Genomic DNA, 22,103 nt, shown 5'->3' with positions numbered 1-22,103 from the left:
CTTTAGTACCTCCGCGGCGACCAGGTTTTCTCAAAACCGATTCAAAACAATTTTCTCCCAAAAATCCCCTTTTTACTTTATCCAAAACATTACCCATCATGAAACCCAATAACTTACATGCATGTCTCATACTTTTAATGCTTTAACAATAAGGGATTTTCACATAACACAATGAAACATGCCTTCATCCATCATTCATAGCATATAAACAACATAATAAGTATAGAAATTCATTATATAAGCATGTTTTCCACATAATACATTTAATACATGTCCTCACATAACCACATACACACAATTAAATCATTTTAAACTACAATTAGCACAAATAAACATGTTAAGTCACAATTCAAGTAATTTGACTCACAAAAGTACAAGAGTATTAGGATTAGGAAGCCCCTACCTCAAGTTTGTGCAAAACCCTCAAAATGGTTTCCAAATTTCAAAATCCCTATGGAGGCCCAAAGCTGAAATTGTTAGTACTCACGCGTAGAGCTCGTCGTGCTCTCCGTTTTGCCTCAAACGGCACTTAAAAATTCCAAGGATTGAAAGAGTAATCTTGATTCAAAGTTTGCTTGAGAGAAAGAAAGAGAAATGCAAAAGAAATAGGGTAGAGAGACTTACGGGAGAGAGAGTGAAAATGAGGTCAAGATGTGGTCTCTAGACCACTTAGTGCTTAGTGGTGGGTCCCTCCAATATCTTTTCCTTTCTCTTTTTCTTTATTCTTCCATTATACACCATAGAAACATAGATGCACTACATACAAATACCACTAAATCCACATAAATTAAAATATACAAAAATGCAAATGGACCCAACCACAATCCCACACGCAGCATGTGAAAAGACGAAAATACCCTTGCACCAACGAATTACCGAAAAAATAAAAAATGCAGAAAATCAGAAACATCACATTGGTGTCCCATAGGGTAATGATAACAGCTTATTAAGCACAATTAGGAAGCAGAACCATGGTTAAAATGGGCCACGACAGATTACGTAGATTGGGAGAGAGAAAGTCTAATTTTCTTTATTTTTAATTGTTTTTCTAGAGGTGTTTGTTTTTAAAGCTAACAGACATGCTCTACGACTGCTATGTTATTGCCTCTAGAGAAAGTCAGAGATACACAGAGAGAGAGAGAAAGAGAGAAGTAGAGGATTGGCGAAGAGTTTGTATGATTTTTAGAAAGAGATGGGGGGTTAGCAAAAAGTAATATAAAGATCATCTGAATCTCTTATGAAAATTGAACTGCCTAATTATGTTGGAGAGTTCTATACTGAACTGTTGTATTTAATGTGAATGGAAATTTTCTTTTATTTTCTTTCATTTTTTTATTTTTATTTTTATTATTATTTTTTTTTTTTGTACAAATGGTTGCCATAGCCACAAATGACAGAAATCTCAAAACAGTAATATGAATTCACTCTGGATTAAGTGGTTTTTTTTTTTTTTTTTTTTTTTTTTTTTTTTTTTTAACTGTTAATTGATTGAAAGAAATCTGAAATGAATATAAGCACTAGGAATGTAAAAAAAATGGGTATAATTAAAAATTTTGTATTGGAATCTCTTTATTTGTTCAAATTCTCTTATTTATTAATTGTTGAAAAACATATAAATAATACATATATTTATATATGTATGTTGTGTTATCTGTGAAATGTAAGAACCAAAGATCGAGAGAAAAATATTAGAGAGAGAATGGAGAGAGATTTTTAGAGAGATTGTGTAGATGTTATAGAGAGAGAAATAGTCTAATATAGGCATCCAAACATGGCACAACTGCGTAAAATATATGGAAGTTTGTGAGGGGTATTGTGGTCATTTCATATATTAGTGATTTCAAATTTATTTAAAATGAGCACTTTTGACCAAGTCAAAATGTATGTAGGGGCAAAATTGTTTTTTATATATTTTTAACGAAAATTATGATGGAAAAGTGAAAATGGACTTAAATGATAATTATTTTCGAAATATGTTTAAGAGTGATATTTGATCAAATCTAAAAGGATGTCAGTGAAATTAGTCCAATTTTAAAAAGTCACATGTAAAAAAATAATAATAATAATTAAAAAATGAAAGAAGAAAGAAAGTCTTGGATGGCCTTAAATTCTCTAATAGCTGATTTAAATGAATAAAATGAAGAAGAAAGTAAGTATTGGATGGACTTAAATTCTCTGGTAGCTGATTTAAATGAATAAATCTACCATAGAACTTGAACAAAAAAAAATAGGAAAGAGATTGCTAAAACTAGAAAACTAAAATGGCAGCTGATCATCTACAATTTCTCAAGGAGAAATTCATCACCGACTTCCAAGATGCAATGGAGCAATTCGGTGTAGAACTTCCCCTCCGTCGTCATTTTCAGGAGATCCTAGAGGTGTTGCAAGAGAAGATCATCGACTCGGCCACGCCTATTAAGATGAAGAATTCTCTGTATGATCTCAGGTACTTTTTGGCAGAGTGCCTTCTCTCAGCAGAGAAGGAACGGGACCTCAAAAACCAGAACACAAAAAGCAATTTCCATGTCCATACTGTGAAGAAACTTTGGTTTCTTTATAAAACTGGAAAGAAGCTGCACAAAATCAAAAAAGAATTGCAACAGATGAGCAATGAAAGTGATGCAGAAGCTGAAAATTCTTTGCTGCTATTAGACTCTATCAGTGTCGGGTCAGTGGCTGATCTTCCGCCTCTCAGTGCATCTAAAATTTATGGGCTTGACCGCTACTTGCAAAAGGTCGAATCATTGCTCCTCAAAACACCCGATGATCCTATCCTAAATGGTATTAAAGCAGTTGGGATTGTGGGAATGTGTGGGGTGGGTAAATCTGCTCTGGCCCATATGGTTGTCCATAGCTTCCCAGTCCAGCAGACGTTCTCACCCATCATTTGGGTGAGACTATCTGCAGGAGCGAATCCAAGAGAAATGGTGAGAGATTTGTTGATGCAGTCGGCTCCTAAACACGAATTCGTACATGATGATGCTCTTCCTGTGCTCCTGAGGAAGTTGAATGCTCAGTTGTCGAGTCGGAAGTATTTGATTGTACTAGACCATGTGTGGCATCAAGATGAGTGGTACTCTGATTTGAGTTCTGATCCGAAGTATATGGATGGTGCTGCAACATGCTTCACCCGTCTTACCCATGGTTTGCCAAAGGGAGGAGGAGGTGCCATCATCGTCACCAGTAGACTCGATGAAGTAGCAACAAGCATGGTGGGTGAACATAAGCCTGGGCATACTCTACTCATCAGACTCGAGCCCTCAATATTCAACGAAGAGGCACTTGGGTCGACATTCATGGATTCAATTCTAAGAAAGAAATTTGAAGGTTCAGATCATTATCAAACTGTGTTAAGAATGAAGAAAGAAATTGTTGACAGGTGTGATGGCCTTCCTGCAGCTGCAAAGACGTTGGCGGAAGTTATTTATATTCAAGCTGGCCAAAACGGGTAATTTTCAAAGCTTCTGCTGCTTCTGCTTCTTTTTTCTTTTTTTTCTTCTCTCTGTTTGATGATCAAAATTTGGTTTATAACTTGATTTGAATTATATACACTCTTCATTTCCAATTTCTTTGGTGATATGCAAGAAAAGAATACTCTATCCCTATTACTAACAATATGCCGATATATATGTCCTCAGGCTCAGGGTTTTGTCAACTTCAGATCAACCGAAGGTTTGATTTTTTTTTTTTTTTTTTTAACAGTATTTTACATTATTACTGGGTGGTTTTTTCAATCTTCAATGATCAGATCTTAGGTGTTCATTCTTTGTTCTTGTAGAAGGTGTCGTTGAGACTACATAATCATGATTGCATATCTTATCGGGACGCCTTGAAGAAAGTTAAGACTCTTCCAGGTATCAAGTCAAAGCTACGTACTATACAAAAAATAGTGTTGGTTGGGCGAATGCTTAAACAGAATTGTCTGATTGAGGTCTCACTTAATTATATTTTGAAAACATGACCAATCAAAACTATTCCCTCTAGTAATTCACTATAGTTCATCGGCTTTTAAAGCATTTTTTTCTACTATGAACTATGTGTGTATGTGCACGAACATCTATAAAAATCAAGTGATGCCATGCCTTATAATTATATGTATTAATTCTGGTTCTCTTTAGGAGTTGATCGCGCTGTCGCTGGACCTTACTATGATGAAATAACAGCTTCAGGAAAGTTCAATGCAGTAGAAGTAGCGAGGGAACTAGGAAAATTTTGGCATACGGAGCTCATCTCCGTGGATCGGGAACAAGAAGCGGAATAGAGGAAAGAAAACAAGCAAGAAGAATCTATTAATCAAAGCAAAAGAAGAAATAACACAGCATCACAAAGCTTCTTCTAGCTTTATGTACTGGCAGACAATTAATTCTCTCTACATATGTTTGAACCATACAAGAAAGATCGAATAATATATGGTTTCAGTGATTATTTTTTCATGAATTGTCCGTTCATGTGATGGTACATGTTTTCAGTATCTGCTACTTGGGAGAGTTGACTTGCAACAACTTGCCTTTTTCATCTTCCAGCCTAATTAGCTGCTGCATATATACTTCAGCTACTATCTAGTGTTTGTGAGTTTTTTCAGCTCTTAATGAAATAATTTCAAAGGCTAATTAACATTCCAAGGCTTTTTTAGAAGGGGCATAAATCTATGTAAGCTGAAACATTCCAGTAATTTTGTGTTCAGTTCTATGTTAATCAGGTTTCAAGCTAACAAATTGTGTCTTAAGTCGAATTACAACAACTTGCTCTGTTGATTGTTCGGATTTGTTGCATGATTTCCTCTCCTTTGATTTCTTGAGCATATGGTACACAATATTATGAAATAGCTTTTAACTTAAAATGTGTTGTAGTTGTTTTAACCAATTATACAATTTCTATATGAATTCTCAAGGGGGAGGAATGGAGCAGAAAATATCTTTCTTATTGTATTGAATTGATTTTTTGTATTCAATTGATCTCAACAATAGACTTCTTAGACTATATACAGTCCTCTCAAAGACCATACACGTACAGAGTTGATACATGAATAAACTCAAAAGACACTGTGAATATACATGGCATTACATTTAATTTAAACAAAAATGTGCAGCTAAAACTTGGATACGTTACTCGTTTTGGAGTTAATTAAACTTGTGTGGTCAACCCTTACGTATTGGAGTTGGAGCTTTGGTAGAGAGTGAGCAGAGAAAACATAGATGTCGTCTATACTCACTCTATTTTAAAATAAATGTCGTGTTTTTTTCTTTTATTTGTTTTAAAAGTTTTCTTTTTTTTCAAATAATATATTTTACATATTTTTATATATGTCATTTGAATTTAAAATTTTAAATTTAAATATTTAAAATTTAAAAAGACAAGTTAATAACTTTTTAAAAAGATAAAACATATTTCACCTATTTTTTTATAAATTATTATTATTCATAAATAATATTTAAATTGGGACGAAGAGGGCATATTTCATATGCTTGTTGAATAGTCAAACTAAAGAAGAGAGGAGATACGTGAATATGGTACAACTTCACGTGTTTACTGTATTCACATGGCTGGGTCCACTGCCTAGTGGCAGTACTCATAACGTAGTGTATTCTGACATCCAACTCAATCAAACCCCATCATCTTTTTGTCCCACCTTTTGTCTTTTTCCTCTTCTCTCTTTTAATTTTGGTCCATATCCAGTACAAGTCACTCTTGTTTGACGCATTCAAAATTATTGGTGTAATAGCAAGAAACACGATGTTGGGAAGGGTGGAATCCTATGAAGTTCAGGGGTTCTTAAGCAGTGTTGAACACGTGTGCGAAATTCAACACACGTGAACACAGCGGGATATATTTTATAATTATTTTTTAAACAAATAAAGTACCTAATGTAACTTTAAAAGTTTAACTATTTTGACTCTTTTATTGAGATTCTGAACTTTTACTTTTATTAAATTTTATTTTTTTGATAAATTACTTTTATTAAATTTTATAATTTCATTATGTTTATTTTTTTATTTGATTCATTCATCTCAATACTGGAATTAAATAAACTTTTATTTTTAGGCGGTAGCAAAAGAAATAGAGAAAAAATCAAAGCAATTATGCTTGTGAATGTGTGTAAAATGTAAATCGAAAAGTTATTGATAACTTTTTATTATTATTATTATTATTTGAAGCATTTCTTTTATTGCATTATTTTTTTAGGAAAGGTTAGATTTATGATATTATGAATTTTAAATATATATATATTATTTTATAAGCGTATTTCCGCCGTGTTCGTATCTTATTTTTTTTAGAATTTAGCGTGTCGTTGTATTTGTGTCATGTCGTAACTGTATCCATGTTCGTGCTTTGTAGGTGAAATATGCTTTACAAATTGAGAAGTGTGAGTCGCTTGTCTTTGCACAGTCACATTTGTTAAAAAAATTTAAAAATATAGAATGAAACTTTTAAATATAAATTTTTAGTGTGGTCAGTGTAATTTATCCCGTATATAACATAATCTCATTCCATCTGTAAAAAAATTATTTTTGTCCAATGAAAAAAATTCTTTTCTTGGGTTGGGTGTAAAATGTAAAATAGTCTATTTGTGCATGAAGCATCATTTGACAAAGTCAAAGGGTAGAGTGGTAAGGTGACAGAAAGGAAGTTGGGTTCGTCAATCCAAAGTTTGCATCTATGAGTAATGAACGCAGAGTTCATAAGGGTGTCAGTGTAATTCATTCCAAAATAAAAAATAAATAGAAGATAGAGATAGCATGATGTACAAATTTTTACTAGTACAAGATGTTGTCGAAGCATTTAGCGCTGTTAAAAGTCTTTTAAAATTGCATTAAAACCACCATTTTACAAACCTTAATTAGATACTCACCCACTTGGGTTGACAGCCTTGACTTGACCCTTTAAGGCTTCTTTTTGTGCAGCTTCTTCACAAAGAAAGAAAGAATTTACCATTTACTACTAGTATTATTGGTTCTTACCTGATCTCTTGAGCAGCTCAAGAGCATGTATTCTGATCAGCAACCTTTCTATAAGCAAGTAGAAATGGATCAGGAGAGCGATAATCATCAGCAGCTTCCTGCTGTTCCTAACAAAGAAGAAATGGATCATATATGAGAGCAATAATTGTCAGCAGCTTCCTGCTCCTCACAGAGAAGAAATTGAACATTAAAAACGATAAAAAAATAAAAATAAAAAAAAAATTAAGGACAATAGGAAGGTAATACATGCCATCGCAGAAGAAATGATAAAAAATTTCAAATTACCTGAAAGAAATGTTGATGAGAGTAGCAACAACATGATGGGAGAAAACTTGAAGAGAGAGAGAGGAAACACACTCTTTTTTTATTCCACCTGCACCATCAATAGAAGAAGATGGAGTGGAGGAAGTAGTTATAATTGGGAGGGAGACAGAAAATTTGGTACTTGTAGAAAAGCTATTGGACGTCTATGGCAACTTTGAGGATGTGTGCTTCTTTTCGATAACTGGAATGGCGGGAGTAGGCAAGACCACACTAGCCAAATCAGTATGCAATGATGAGGAGGTCACCAATCATTTTGAACTGAAGATGTGGGTGTGCCTTTCTGATCGCAGCTTGGATGTGAAATTCATTGCAGAAAAAATGACTAGTTTGAAGGGATGGTGGAGTTGTGAAGCAGAAGAATCAATAGCATTTCCTTTTCTTTCTGTATCAACCATCCAAAACTGTCCTAACCTAAACATCAATGCCTCTGCATTCATGTGTTGAAGAACTAGAATTGATGCAGGTAAGCGATAAGCTAGTACAACAACAGTTCACAATGATGGCAACGCCAACAATTCCAACAACAGACCCAATGTTGCCCTCTTCATCCTCATCACCAGTTCCCCTTTCCAAATTGAAGTAGCTATGTATTCAATACATTGATCATCTAGTTACACTGCAACAGAGGGCCATTGAAAGTCTCACTTTTCTCCGGTTTCTTGAGATCTCTTGGTGTCCTAAACTAACTTCTCCCTCAGGAGTGATGTGGCATCTTACAGCGCTCAAGCAACTGGAGATCAGTGACTGCGAAATGCTTGATTTGTTGGAAGATGATAATGGGATGCATTTCGAAAGCCTCTGGAACCTAACTTCTCTGAAGCTAAAAAGAATACCAAAGTTTGTCTCTCTTCCTGTGGGGCTTCAACATGTTGCCACACTCAAATCTCTGCAGATTGAAAGGTGTGAAGAGTTGATTACTTTGGTAGAGTGGATTGGCGAACTCACATCACTTCATCAACTTGTCATTTTTGATTGCCACAAATTGACATCACTGCCGAAAGGAATGCAACATCTCACAGCCCTCATATCACTAGAAATTGATGGCTGCCAAGAGCTTGATTGGTCTGATGATGATGGTGGCATGAAATTTCAAGGCCTTCCGAACCTAAGTTCACTGACGATCAAAAGAAATCCAATGTTGGTCTATACGATGATTATGCGTAGACAACAAAGGTATGCCTTATAATCTGAATTCTTTAAAGTTCATAAAACTCAAATATTAAGCTTCTTTTTCTTTTCGTGACTATTGCTTTCTTTGTTCAAGTTTATTCAATTTTCATATGTGGTGGGTACACACAACTAGATGGAGCACACAAAGCTAAAAGCAAAGAAGGTTTCACAATCCGATCTACAAGCTACAACAATAAGCTAGTAAATATCCTGTCTTTTATATATTTTTTATTTTTATTATTTAACTCTCTTTTAGACATATTTCTGATAGAAGTAAGAAAATCCTGGTTCTCTTTTAACTGTGTTTGTGTGTGTAATTGCATGTCCACTTTCCAGAAATGCTGATGCACCAAGAGCAGATTCTAGGTCTGCTTTCCTGATGTCAATAAAGCAACATTAAAATAGAGATTATTCCAGGTACAAATTCCCTTCTTGTCATGTTAAACTTCTTTTGATTGATATTGTGTCACTATTTGGATTGGATTCTGGTCATCAGGACTCGTAGTTGTAGGCTTGAAGAGAATTATTCTGGATTTTATTTTGAGGTGTTAGTGAGTCTAGATTCTATATGGATCCTTTTGCTTTTGTTGTTTTTGTTTGCAGCCTTTCGGAAATGGGCTTTCTCAATAGTTGTAATTAGGAGGTATTTGCCCCTCCTTTGCTATCCTGTATAGCTGTTTGTTGCAAACTTGCAATCAAAGTTTACTTGAAAAAAAAAAAGATGCATAAAATAAGGTAAGAGTCGGATAAGCATACCTGGGAAGTGGTACCGGAGGTTGAGTGTTCGAGGGCAAAAACCATACAGTGAGAAGTTGGAGCCTAAGAAAGAAGAATCTCCCAAGTCCTTTCATGTCAAGTTTTTACTGGATTCAACGGTGTACTAGAACACAACATATCATTCATACATACAAGGGAAAAATAAGTTACCTCTGTTGTCCTAAATGACTATTTTGCCCATTCAAATCCTGTGTAAAACATTATGAGCTACTCGAAATGAGCTACTGTAAAGTTCATGGGACCTCTATACTCGCACCATATAGAATAGTTGTGCTCTCTTACTGTATCTTGACAAACATATCCAGGAATAATAATAATAATAATAATAAAACCATCTTCATCAATTATAAAGCTATTTCTGGAAGAAAAATAAATACACAAATTCTATTTTCTTCATTTTCAAGTGTACTTATTTACAAGACCCATTCTAAGATTATCATTGCAGATTTATAAACCTGAACCAGAAACCTCTATTTCTGCAACAGGTTCATATTTTTGCTCTAGCCAACAAACCACAGTTACGGTAAGCAAAATTTGCTACAAATACCTCCTAGAGGTGGCAATCTTCTTTCCATCAGTTTAAATGACCAAAAGGAGTGATCTCTAGTGCTTCTCATCGAGCATAAATGAATAGCAGAAGTAGACTTCAAAAATCTCAAAATTCCAATGCAATGTTAACAATTTGAAGTCTTAAAAAAGGGGACTAAAAGTAAAATGACTTGAACAAAAAAAAAAATTCTTATTTCAACCTATACCTGAACAGAGGATCTACATTACTCGCACTAAGATGTCCTTCAGCTGTTAGCTTTGGCCTCTACAGCTCAAAACAGGCATTGAAATGCCATTATTTGACCGTTCTTTCAATCAAATCTATAACTTAAGGAACAAACAAAATGGGAAGAGAAAATTCAACAGTAAGGGCAAGTGCATAACTTGATTGTGCTCGTGCTGGCCCATATTTAATTACTTGGAGTGCTTCCTCCATCAGATGATTCAGCTGTATTAATATTCTCAGCTGCTGCAGCAGCTGCAGATGCTGCCTTGCTTAAACCCAGCTTTTCTAATTCAGTCGAGAAACTATTAACATCAGCAGGATTAATTTTATACGGGCTGTGGACAGGACCAGGAAATGAACCATTTGTCACTTCTTCCTTGTACTCCGAAAGAGCTTTATTGATGACATCTCCGACATGTGCATACTGCTTACAGAATTTTGGAGTAACCTGCAAAAGGTGGAGAAACCCTTCCCTAGTTAGACAACTCCATAAAAGAAGGGAAGATCATCAATCAAGCCAGAGTGGCAAACTGACATTAGGGGAAGTAACCTTTGCATGATGTGGATGCTGCATCATTCCCAGTAGATCATGGTAAACCAAGACCTGCAAAAACAATGGAAGTAATCAATACAGAAACAGTAACCGGCCACATCAGAAATTCAATTAATCATCCCCATTTCTAATAAAAGTGAGGAGAACGGGCAGGCATGATGGTATGAGTTATAACATTAAGATGATACGATATATGACACACCAGTGCCTCCTAGAAGTAACCTATATGATGCACTTTGAGATCAATACCATCACTCCTCATTAATTTATACCTGAGAAAAGAAATAGTGAAAATGAAAAAGGATATCCTTCCTTGAATGCAGTTTAGAAATGCACATGCACTAAAAAAAAAGAAATTCTGGTATTCAATTATTGGAAATTAATTCAAAATCAATTTTGCCAATGTGAACAAACTGTAAAAATGAAACATAAAATTTAACTAGTGTCAGTGCATTTGGATGTAGAATTTATAATTCGTTTAGCACAAGTCACAATGCCCAAAATGGATAATTGAATCACTTCCGAAAAGAACACCAAAAGAACTGGAGGAACAAGGGATGTGTTTGCGGTCTGCTTGACATGTTCCATCAGGATGGAACTGCTAGTCAACAATAAGCTAGGATTTCCTTTGTCCAAGGAATAACATGAATTCTCAAAAACTATTAAGGAATTGTGAAAAAAAAAAAAAAAAAAAAAATCAGCTGTTGAATCAGGCCAGGAAGAATCCTTCGACTGAACCATTTGATAATAATGACCAAAAAAATAGAAATCAGATAGTCTATGTCAAACCTGCATACCCTTGCTACAAGTTTCTGAACTCCTAGAATTCTACATATATAATTGTGACAATCATAAGTTTCACTTGATCTGAAAATCAATTTCTTAAACTTCAAGGGCAATAGTTTGGATGTAGAGAAATTACTATAACCCACAAAATTCATGATATTGCTGAATGAACCATTGAACTGATTGATTCTCATTCTCTAGTTCTCTACAATAGTGTTGAATGTTGAACATTGTATTTGATTACTCTACTCGCAAGAACTAACATATTTGGACCTTTGGGATGATCTTTCCATGCAAAACTACAATTATATTGTGCAAGTAAAACAAACGCACAAGGATATGTAGGATATCACAAAATCAGTCATTATAAAATAAAAACAATGACCCATTTAGACTACAATCTATTTATAGCAATATGAAGGAATACACACACAAATATAATCCATTTCTGTTGGTAAAAATGAATGATGCAAGCTCGAAAATCAACTAACCTGCCCACTGCAGAAAGGCCCAGCTCCAATGCCAATTGTGGGAATACGAAGAGCAGAGGTTGCAGCTGCAGCCACGGGTGCAGGAACGCATTCCAGAACGACAGAAAAACACCCAGCTTCCTGTAAGGCAAGGGCAGTTTCCACAACCTGCAAAAAAGAAATCCAATTTAACATAATCCATTGAAAAACAGAGAGATTTCATAAGTGTGCTTCTATTTCCCTATGCATGTATGTACTTATGTGTAGAGCAACTCTATGTTGATGGGCCATGAGAGCACCCAATAATAATTTTTTTCCTTATGTGTATATGCATTTGTGTGAAGAGAGACCTGGACAGCACTGGCAACATTTTTCCCTTGGGGCCTAAACCCTCCAAGAACACTAATGGCCTGAGGAGTAAGTCCCACATGCCCCATAACAGCAATTCCAGCCTCAACAATAGATTTTGCTGCCGAAATTCTCGAAGGAGACCCTCCTTCCAATTTAATCGCATCCATTCCTCCTTCCTTCAAAATCCTAACTGCTGTATCAACCGCCTGCTCATAATTAAAACTGCAACATCACCAACCATGACACATTCAAGCCCAATCCCAACACCAAAACACACACAATTCAACAATGCTTCATTTAGTTGCCAATAAAATGTAGAAAAGGAGAACAAACCTCTAAAAAGTATGAATCTTTTATTAATTGAAACAAAGATAACTAAAATAAAATACCCTTTTTTGCTTTAAATTTTTGTAGTACCATTTATTTGTATTGTTTGGTTAGTGTTTGCCCATTACTTTCCATGTTTTTTTAGGCAAACATCAAGTCAAATTTCGTTTTTGAAACCAATTTAAACTTCCAAATTCTACTGCAAATTATTTAGCATTTCAGACATACAATTCTTGGCAGCAAAGGTCAATGCAAGATCCATTTTCAAAACCAATAAAACAACAGCAGATATAATATACTAGTATTAATTCTAGACAGAAAATAGTCCAAATTTGCTTGTTTTGTTTCTAGTATCTCCTAAAAACAATGCCCAAAAGAAACTATTTTATTTTTTTTTTACTATCCCTCCATTTTCTCATGAACCAAACACAATTGATCATTACCTGATGAGCACTGGACTCGTATGTTCCGAACGGAAGGTCCCCAATAAGCAGAGGTCTCTTGGCCCCGCGAGCCACCGCGCGGCAATGCACGAGCATCTCATCTAAGGTTATGGGCAAGGTGGTGTCGTGGCCGTGGACCACCATGGAGGCGGAATCGCCGACTAGGCACACGTCGATTCCGGCGGTATCGAGATGGACAGCCGAGGGGTAGTCATACGCGGTCACCATGGTTATAGGCTCGCCCTTGCGGTGCTTTTGCCTTAGATGGGTCAGGGTGACTCTCTGGTTAGGGTTTTGGGGCTTTGGTCCGCCGTAGACGGTGTTTTCGGGGACATTGCTCATACATCTCAGGTGGAGGAGGAGAGAGGAGGGTCTGGCGAGGAATGAGACCGCTTTGGAGAGAGTGGTGAAGAGTGCCATTGGATTGATTGATGGGTTTGGACGTGTAGAGAGAGAAAGAGAAGAGAGATGTGAATGAGGGTCGGTGAGTTCTGGTTTAACTCAATTTATTGAGATGGAAATCAAAAGCAGCCATTTTTGGCTGCGCCAACTGCAAGTGGTGATGTTTATGTAGGGTACTTCTTAACAACTTCTCTTCTTGGTATTGCAAAAATGTTATCCACACTCTCTTTTTGGTTCCGGGTCAATACCACACTCTCAATTATATTAAGATTGATGCTAAAAAAAAAATTATATTAAGATTGCGATTAGGACTTTTTGTAATTTTCATTTATTATTATTTTTTACGAGCCATGTTTGAGTCCCACTAAATCTAAATTTTTAAGGGGCATATCATTACTCTTATTATCCCTTCCATACCAAATTACTCGTAGTTGGGTGGATGTTCTTAACTAATTTAGGAAAGAAAAAGTAACAAATCTTTATTTAAACTTCTTTCCTCATGAATCCCAAGTTTCCAATTGAAGAATCTTTGAATCATTTGAGTTGGAGTATGAGTTTTAGTGTCGAACTCATATAAAAGTTTTGAACATTACTCATCAACTTAAGTACTGATTGAACTCATCAAAATTTTAGTAGCAATCGTGGATTATTACTTTCTGATTCTGATCCCCATTTAAAGTCGATAACAATTGCCATCCAAATCATTCTTGCAGAACATCCGGTCCCATTTTAAGTTAAAAGAAGAAAGAAGCTTGTGCAAAAGGTGTCCAACCAAACAACATATTTTAATATGTAGCCTTTACATTTCATTTATGTAGTTTATCACTTTTCATTGGAGTAGTGTTAGAATTAAATTTTTATTATTTACTTGTTCTCTTGTATAATAATTCTAGTGGTGAAATACTTATTTTTTTGATTCGGTTGTCACTAAAGATAATTTGGTTAGTGGGTTTTTGTTTCTTGTTGAATTCAGATAAGAAAGTGATTGGTATATACGAGTTTGGTGTTTACACCACTTAATAATTTAAGTTTTTAAGTTAAGTCGCGAAATATCTAACGCATTATCTAGTACTTAATGCCACATCAAATGCCCACTCAAAAGGTAACCGAATAGACAGATCCGGTCCCAACAAAAGCATTATAAGTTTGGATTAGTGAGAATGTTAGAGGTTTGGTTTGAAGACTCGATAAGCAATTCTTGAAATTTTTAAGGTCAAACACAAAGTCCAATAATTCTTCCTAAATTTTATACAAAATTCTCTTTTCTATTAGTTTTTAATTAGTAAAGGTAAAAGAGAAGAGACGCACTCTCTTATTCCTCCTAAATTTTATACAAAATTCTCTTTTCTATTAGTTTTTAATTAGCAAAAGTGAAAGAGAAGAAAATACAAAATTCTCTTTTCTTTTAGTTTTTAATTAGTCAAAAAGTAAAAAGAAAAGAAGTTGTCTCTTATCTTACATATACGCTTTAATCACGCGCCTGTTGAAGTCAAACGTACCCAGACCGTCAGATCCAAATCAGCGCCAACATTAGAGAAAAAGTCTTCTCATCGGACGGCTTCCAGCATTTACCCATAGATAAACCACCATCAGATCTTCCACATAAAGAGCTCCATCCACATGGTATCTTCCCATATTCGGATGCCCGAACAACCACTTTCCAAATGTGGGCAACCCAAATCTCATCGTCGTTGATAAAACCACTCATCCATTTTCGCTCTCCTTCTTCACCCCTTCATGCGGTTTTACTAACACCACCCCGAAAACTTCTGTACTTCCACTTTCGCCGGAGGGCCATCTCTTCAGTGACCGCCATGAACGGAACCAAAACCACCGCGGGTGATTCCTCGCCGGACCACGTTGCCGGAACCTGGTACTCCGTGCCGGAGCTCCGACTTCGCGACCACTACTTCAGTCTCCCTCTTGACTACACTCTCGATCACCAAACTTGCCCTAAGATCTCCATTTTCGCTCGCGAAGTGGTCTCAGGTACTCCCTTGATCAGTCAAATTATTCACTCTTAACTACTTGCTTGATTAGCGTTTGGATCAAATCAGAAATCTCTTTAAAACTGTATATGAGTTAAAGGAGATATGATTTATAATCAAGTGTTCGGCATTGGATGTATTTGAAATTTTCTGTTTCTTATTGTAAGTTAGGAAAAAGAAAAAAAATTTGAAAGGTCTAAAGAGCAATTACTTTCATTTACTCTGTATGATGCTAATACCACAATACGTAATCCCTAAGGACTAAATTGATATTTGGACGGATGCAAAACCCTAATTTTCAGTTTTTGTTATTCATATTTCAATTGATCAGTGTGTGGATATGGATTATTTTCACATAACCACAATTATAGTAAAGTTCATTGCTTTTCTGTTCTAGTAATATGAGTTTGTGTCTCTTTTTTCACTTGAACTGTGAGCTATGTAAATTTCATGGGAATGTAGAAATTGGATATGAATAACACTAGTTAACTTTGCTTTATCACTGACTATTGAATCTTTGAACTACTAAAATTTTTGTTAGACTAGTGGATTGAACACAAATATACATATTTTCAAGGTAACAATATTCATACAGATGAAGGCATATTTAATTCTCAAATGCCTGCAAACGTATACAAAATGCGAATGCAAGTAATTTATTGGCAAAAATAGCAAATGTGAGTACAAGACGTGCAATAATACGCCTCGAACTATTCACAATAGGGAACAATACCAAATTGGTTGTTATATTTTATGTTTAGTTTCTTTTCAATTCATTAGTTTCTTATTGATCTTCAAAGCTCTTTGTTTTAGGAGAGCAGATGTAACTTTGTGAACTGTGTTTACCTATTATGGATAAACTGCTAGGGTCATGATAGAATGATCAGTCTGTGAATGCAGTTCATTAGCCCTTCTATACATAATTTCAATATCTTTAAAGAAAAATTGAAACCCCCCTCCCAAAAATAATTAAAAATAAAATAAAAGATATAAAAATCTCCATAAGACGATTTTTTTTTAGTCTTTCTGATCATGTATGTAGTTTTGGTAGCTGTCTTTAACTGATGAATATTAGTGATGCAGTTGGGAAGGAAGAACAACCACTACCGTATCTGCTATACTTGCAAGGTGGACCAGGTTTTGAGTGCCCAAGACCAACGGAAGCTAGTGGATGGATCAATAAAGCATGCGAAGGCTATCGTGTTATATTGATGGATCAGGCATGATTTCTTTGACATTCTTTTAGTGCAAGTTTTCATTGAAATAATACCTATATGTCCAATCTTGGCTTCTGCTGATATGTTTTTCTTGCAGCGAGGAACTGGCTTATCCACTGCTTTGACACCATCATCGATGTTGCAAATGAAGTCTGCAGAGGATTTGGCTGACTACTTGAAACACTTTCGAGCTGATAATATAGTAAATGATGCTGAGTTTATTCGCAAACGTCTTGTTCCTGATGCTGGACCTTGGACAGTTTTGGGGCAGGTATTAATATTGCTATACTATTTTGTGTGCTTGCTACTGAAAATGCCTGTTCCTGGTCACAATAAAAAAATAAAAATAAAAAAAAATCAGGCTATTTAATCTGTACATGGTCTAGTTGACAAAGAACTTCAATAAGCACGAATTGATTTTAAAATTTATACAAAATCTCAATATATTTTCCTCATTTTCTCCTTTTTCTTCATATAAAGTTTTTGCATTTAGTTATTTGTCATTTTGCCTATGGTGCATAAGCTGAAGCTTTTGCATGACATGACTGTTAATAATATTCATTATATCTCGTTCTCTTCCTTGTCTAGAGTTATGGTGGTTTTTGTGCTGTTACCTATTTGAGTTTTGCACCTCAAGGACTGAAACAAGTCTTTCTAACTGGTGGAATCCCCCCAATTGGAAAAGGATGCACTGCAGATGCTGTATACAGAGCATGCTTTGAACAGGTTGTTCATCAAAATGACAAGTATTACAAGAGGTTTCCCGAGGATATTGAAATTGTTCATGAAGTTGTGAACCACTTGGCAGAGTCTGAAGGAGGCGGGGTGAGAGAAATTTAGAATATGCAGTCTTTTTTATAGTTATTATTATTTTTCCATTACTGATATTCTCTCTCTCATGAAGGTGCTTCTTCCATCTGGTGGCATCCTAACCCCAAGGGGATTACAGATTCTGGGTCTTTCTGGTTTAGGATCTAGTACAGGTTTTGAGCGCTTGCATTATATGTAAGTCATCATTCATTCCCCATCTGTCACTTAACCGATTACAATTGATGCTCTTCAGTTGATCCTTTTTTTTTCCCATCCCTTATCTTCTTTTTTCTCCCTTTCTACTGTCTCAGATTTGAGAGGGCCTGGGATCCTGTAATAGTTCCAGGAGCAAAAAAGCAAATCAGCTACTACTTCTTGAATGCTGTAAGTGAATTTCTACTTCTCAATGATCATGAACACAGGGTTTAGATCTCATCATCCCAAGCAATACTAACTGAGGTGTATGTGTACTGATTTTTTATTTTTTATTTTTTGTTTTATTTTTTTTTTGGGGGGGGGTTTGTGTGTCGGATTTGAAATTGAAGCAAATGTCAAATTCTATATATGTTATTAAAAGTTGAAATCTCAACTCTACTCTATATGTATGATGCTGGATGTGTTTCCAGGTTAATATTGTTGAAAAACATTTAACTTCTGAACACATCAAGCAAACCAATCCAGGATTGCAATCTTGTATGTTTTGGATCTATTCTCAATGCATGGATCCAGACACTCACGCACGTGCATACCAATCAGGATGTAGTTATAGCACACTCTTTGTATTATCAGGGATAAAAAGTACAGCTTTAGTGAACGGAATGTTCTTTCAGTTTCTTTTATCCTCAATATGTGGCACTTATCAGCTTGACACCGCATCCACTGACTTGAGTTCTTTATTTATTTGTAGTTCGAAAAGTGGTTGGCTTTTGATACAAATCCACTCTATGCTCTTTTGCATGAGTCCGTATACTGTCAGGTAAACTCTTTGTTCATTTCTAGCAAAAACTGCTTGCCAAATATCATCACATGCTTGTGCATCTTGTATGTGACGGAACAGGTTTTTATATGTATGCTTCTGCATCTTGTATGTGACGGAACAGGTTTTTATATGTATGCTTCTGCATGGGTGTTTCATTTTTCCCTGTCTAATCTGGAAGATATCTTATTCCTTTTTTGCTGTCAACTTGAAGGGAGCTTCATCACGGTGGTCTGCTCACAGAATAAGGAGTGAAGATGACAACAAATTTGATGCTATTAAGGCAGCAAAAGAAGGTCGCCCTGTACTCTTCACAGGAGAGGTAGAGAATGACAAAAATGTGCTTAAAAATAACTAACAGAGAAGTTTCACTTCCAGTATTTAGATCCAATATACAGGTGAAAGATTGAAAAGAAAAGGCTTTGATGTTCAATGGATGGAAACTACAGAAAAGATTAACCAATGAAATTTTAGAAATCTTCTTGAACAGTGAACATAAAAGTTTATAGACACGTGTGAACATGGATATAGATACTCTGGAAATTGGGACCCACCCTATAGAAGGTTCTAAACACACTGGCATTATTTCCTGTATTAACAATCTTTTGCTGCAGTATAGGAACTTCTGTTTTCTATTTTCTTTTTTTCTTTTCTTGTTCTTTCTATAATTCTACACTTCTTCCAGCTTTTATCATTGAGAAAAAAGACTTATCTAAGAATACTTTCTTCTGTGAGAGTTGTTATGTTTTAAATTTTCTCATTATGAAATAAAATATTTTAAGCTTGAATTAATGAAAGTTTTACGAGAAATAATGGCAAGGTTAGGTTTGTAGCCAGCCCACCCCTCTCAGATATTTGCAGTGTCCTTTCTAGGGAAGAGAAGGATGTATACAAAATGCATAGGAGGTGATAAGAAGTACATAATTTACAAATTACAAGTCACCTTGCTATTATGGAGCAGTACTATGGTGGTGGTGATGTGTTTTTTTAACCTTCCAACAATACTTGTACTCCGGTCTTTGGTATGGAATTCAGAAGATTTTACCGGTTAGGTTGTTGGCATTTCCACGGATGGGGATGATGCAACTAATTAAACTAAATGCCCGTTGCTATACACTCCCTGGAAATATGATACAGTCCCCAAAAAAGGAGAAGAAATGGAAATTTAAAAAGAAAAAGTAAGAAGTAATTTAGTATATTCAATTACAGATGTTGTAAGCTTGCTAATCTTGATTAATCATTAGGGTATAGTGTTGCACTTTGTCACTTCGACATATCATCTGTTCATCGTGAAATTTCTTCAATCATAGTTGCCATTTTCAACTAGTTGCTTCTGTAGGGCAGACAGACTTCATTGTGTGAAAACGGTAAATGCATGGTACTTTTATATTCTTCAAAGGAAAATTTTGCTTTTCCTATTATTTTATTCTTTATATGTAAAGTGATTTAATCAATGTTATTGAGCCTGAAAAAACTGCTAAAGTTTGTCTGTCAAATGCTCATTTATAGAGATTATTTAAAGCAAAGTTCTCTGTAAGCGTTGTTGACATTATTTCTGGTACCTGATTACATGCATATTTGGGCTTTGTTTGCTCCTACAGATGATATTCCCATGGATGTTTGATGAAATCAAAGCCCTGAGGAGTTTCAAAGAGGCTGCTAATTTATTGGCAGAGAAAACGGATTGGCCTCCGCTCTATGACATTGCCTCATTGAATAATAACAAGGTGTGCTATCTTTCTGGAGTAGTTAATAGCTTAATATACTGATCCTGCTTTTGTCTTTTATACAGTGAAAACAGTTGACAACATTTAGAAAACATAAAATATATATATATATATATATATATATATATATATATATTTTTGGAAGGTAAAACAGAAAAAATATTATTACCTGAAATGAATCCTTTATTAGAGAACAATTTTGGAAAAAAAAAAAAAAAAAAAACACTTAATGGATTTTTGAACTGTTCTTTTATCCCTTCATCAATCAAACAGATCCTAAAAATCTACAATGCTCATTGTCTTTTTCTGGGTATTTTTCTTTTGAGGGTTAGTCTTCAGATTTGCTCAGAGGCTTCGGTAAATCTACAGGTCAGGATTGGGGTTTTTATGATTTTTGTCCAAATTTCATGAACTTAGTTCTCTGATCACTGGATATATGCAAAATTGCTTCAATGGACTCTAACTTTGTGCTTTCTCAACCCCAAAAACGAAATAATAAAGGAAAAGGCTTATAGTTGATTCATATCTGGATGGTTGTCCAAATCTGAGTTCAAACCGGTTCTATGTCCACCCCAAACAATCCCTGGGGTTTTGTTGGCTGGTTTATTATATTATTTGAAATGCTTATAGGTACCCGTTGCTGCTGCTGTTTATTATGAAGACATGTATGTTAACTTCAAACTAGCCACAGAAACAGCTTCACAGATAGCAGGGATTAGGTTGTGGATAACCAATGAATATATGCATTCTGGCCTGCGAGATGGAGGAGGTCGGGTTTTGGATCATCTGATGGGAATGTTGAATGGAAAGAAGCCGTTGTTTTGACACGGATTGAAATTTTTACAAATTCAATTTTTCTTAATGTGGAAAACTTTTGATATCACGGAGTCCACAAATGTGTCTTGCCTGTGGAGTCCACAAGCAAAGCATATTGTTGCTATGGTCTACCTTATGGGATGAGGTGATTATTCTCTTTTCAAGTTCAAAATAAGCAGTGGAAACTATTGATGTAAAGTTCAGCTTGCCTTTAGCTAGTTGATTTTATACGAAATTCTGATTGTAGTAAAATCTTCTGATTACGGTGTGGAATAGTTTAGTTTGTCTTTGACAGTCTTTTTCTATGCTTGCCCATTCCTGCGTTGTTGGTATTTTGTTACAGACGAATGTCATCGATGAGCATTGCTTTAGCAAGCGGCAGGGGCGATCAATTTTTGACAGTAGGAATGTACACAATTGATGGAAGTTCAATGTCAATGAGGAGAAGGTGATCTTTCCTTTTTTTCTTTATTCATTATTACAGGTTGTGGATCTGAAGAAGTTGCTTTCTAAGATTAAAAAGCCCACAACAAAAAGAAGAACCAGAAATCCTGGCCCATACCGAAAGATAAAAGGTGGATATGGTTCTCGTTGACTTTCTAACTTTCAATAATTGAACCCAACCAAATATCTCTATTGGGTGGACAGACACGTCATAGGTATATTAATAAAGTATACAAGTAACGTATTATTTCGTTATTAACAATCTTATAAGTTGGAGGGTCAATTTTTTATTAATTAATATATTATCCTTGAATGGATATATTAATGACATAACACGTCGGCCGGATCTATTATATATGTACTCAGCATGTTGGGCCTACAAACCCTTTGACCAAGCATCACAATTTCCATAGTCGGTGTCAGATTATTACTTCTGAATCTAAAATTCATGGTTTTAAAAAATATATATCTAAAATTCATGGGGTTAAAAAAAATATCTAAAATTGTAATATATTCGCATTGAAAAATATCTAACCTATGGCCGACAGACATAAAGAGAGAATTAAGCAGGTCGTGTGCACACGGGATGCCCTACCAATCGACCTTGTCACCGTCGGTATTGAAACATGAGACACGAGAGAGCTTATATGTAAGGATAAGTTTAACAATAATATCTTTTGCCTTTTAAGAAAGGAATATAAAAAGTAAATTACACTTATCTTATAAGTTTCTAATTACATGTGTTTAATAAAATAATTCATTTTAATTTTAAATATTTAACATATCTT

At 35.2% G+C, this 22,103-nt stretch overlaps 3 protein-coding genes across 4 annotated transcripts; 2 read left to right on the top strand and 1 right to left on the bottom strand.

The window, feature by feature from the left end:
• The first annotated feature begins 2,119 nt into the window (after positions 1 to 2,119).
• LOC132298963 (putative disease resistance protein RGA1) lies at positions 2,120 to 4,437 on the top strand. The gene is made up of 4 exons (XM_059795352.1): positions 2,120 to 3,448; positions 3,639 to 3,672; positions 3,779 to 3,854; positions 4,119 to 4,437. Exons 1-4 carry the CDS (start codon positions 2,262 to 2,264, stop codon positions 4,259 to 4,261), a joined length of 1,440 nt encoding a protein of 479 aa, XP_059651335.1. The 5' UTR covers positions 2,120 to 2,261; the 3' UTR covers positions 4,262 to 4,437.
• A 5,512-nt stretch (positions 4,438 to 9,949) lies between these two features.
• Positions 9,950 to 13,554, bottom strand: LOC132298961 (3-methyl-2-oxobutanoate hydroxymethyltransferase 1, mitochondrial). Of its 2 annotated transcripts, none has more exons than XM_059795350.1 (5): positions 12,936 to 13,554; positions 12,165 to 12,371; positions 11,836 to 11,982; positions 10,541 to 10,609; positions 9,950 to 10,453 (listed from the first exon to the last, which is right to left on the bottom strand). In XM_059795350.1, exons 1-5 carry the CDS (start codon positions 13,353 to 13,355, stop codon positions 10,190 to 10,192), a joined length of 1,107 nt encoding a protein of 368 aa, XP_059651333.1. In that variant the 5' UTR covers positions 13,356 to 13,554; the 3' UTR covers positions 9,950 to 10,189. The 2 variants fall into 2 exon arrangements, with proteins under 2 accessions (XP_059651333.1, XP_059651334.1); XM_059795351.1 differs by having other exon boundaries at positions 10,556 to 10,609; positions 12,936 to 13,553.
• A 1,406-nt stretch (positions 13,555 to 14,960) lies between these two features.
• LOC132298959 (uncharacterized) lies at positions 14,961 to 21,176 on the top strand. The gene is made up of 10 exons (XM_059795348.1): positions 14,961 to 15,326; positions 16,409 to 16,545; positions 16,640 to 16,813; positions 17,131 to 17,367; positions 17,447 to 17,547; positions 17,664 to 17,736; positions 18,260 to 18,328; positions 18,543 to 18,650; positions 19,930 to 20,055; positions 20,686 to 21,176. Exons 1-10 carry the CDS (start codon positions 15,002 to 15,004, stop codon positions 20,878 to 20,880), a joined length of 1,545 nt encoding a protein of 514 aa, XP_059651331.1. The 5' UTR covers positions 14,961 to 15,001; the 3' UTR covers positions 20,881 to 21,176.
• Positions 21,177 to 22,103: the final 927 nt, after the last annotated feature.

This window comes from Cornus florida, unplaced genomic scaffold (genome assembly GCF_030987335.1).
Source record: "Cornus florida cultivar Cherokee Brave unplaced genomic scaffold, ASM3098733v1 CherokeeBrave_3.0.0_Hap2_Chr03, whole genome shotgun sequence".
NCBI classification, from domain to species: Eukaryota; Viridiplantae; Streptophyta; class Magnoliopsida; order Cornales; family Cornaceae; genus Cornus; species Cornus florida.
The sequence above is the reverse complement of the archived record's forward strand: the minus strand, read 5'-3'. Positions and strand labels throughout refer to the sequence as shown.

Excerpts from the sequence above, each read along its gene's own strand:
- LOC132298963 (XM_059795352.1), top strand. The coding sequence starts at position 2,262 with ATGGCAGCTGATCATCTACAATTTCTCAAGGAGAAATTCATCACCGAC. Across the intron at positions 3,449-3,638 it reads ATTCAAGCTGGCCAAAACGG|GCTCAGGGTTTTGTCAACTT; the intron begins GTAATTTTCAAA and ends ATATGTCCTCAG. Across the intron at positions 3,855-4,118 it reads GAAAGTTAAGACTCTTCCAG|GAGTTGATCGCGCTGTCGCT; the intron begins GTATCAAGTCAA and ends GGTTCTCTTTAG.
- LOC132298961 (XM_059795350.1), bottom strand. The coding sequence starts at position 13,355 with ATGGCACTCTTCACCACTCTCTCCAAAGCGGTCTCATTCCTCGCCAGA. Across the intron at positions 11,983-12,164 it reads ATGTTGCCAGTGCTGTCCAG|GTTGTGGAAACTGCCCTTGC; the intron begins GTCTCTCTTCAC and ends TCTTTTTTGCAG. Across the intron at positions 10,454-10,540 it reads CAAAGGTTACTTCCCCTAAT|GTTACTCCAAAATTCTGTAA; the intron begins GTCAGTTTGCCA and ends CACCTTTTGCAG.
- LOC132298959 (XM_059795348.1), top strand. The coding sequence starts at position 15,002 with ATGTGGGCAACCCAAATCTCATCGTCGTTGATAAAACCACTCATCCAT. Across the intron at positions 17,548-17,663 it reads TTTGAGCGCTTGCATTATAT|ATTTGAGAGGGCCTGGGATC; the intron begins GTAAGTCATCAT and ends CTACTGTCTCAG. Across the intron at positions 17,737-18,259 it reads GCTACTACTTCTTGAATGCT|TTCGAAAAGTGGTTGGCTTT; the intron begins GTAAGTGAATTT and ends ATTTATTTGTAG.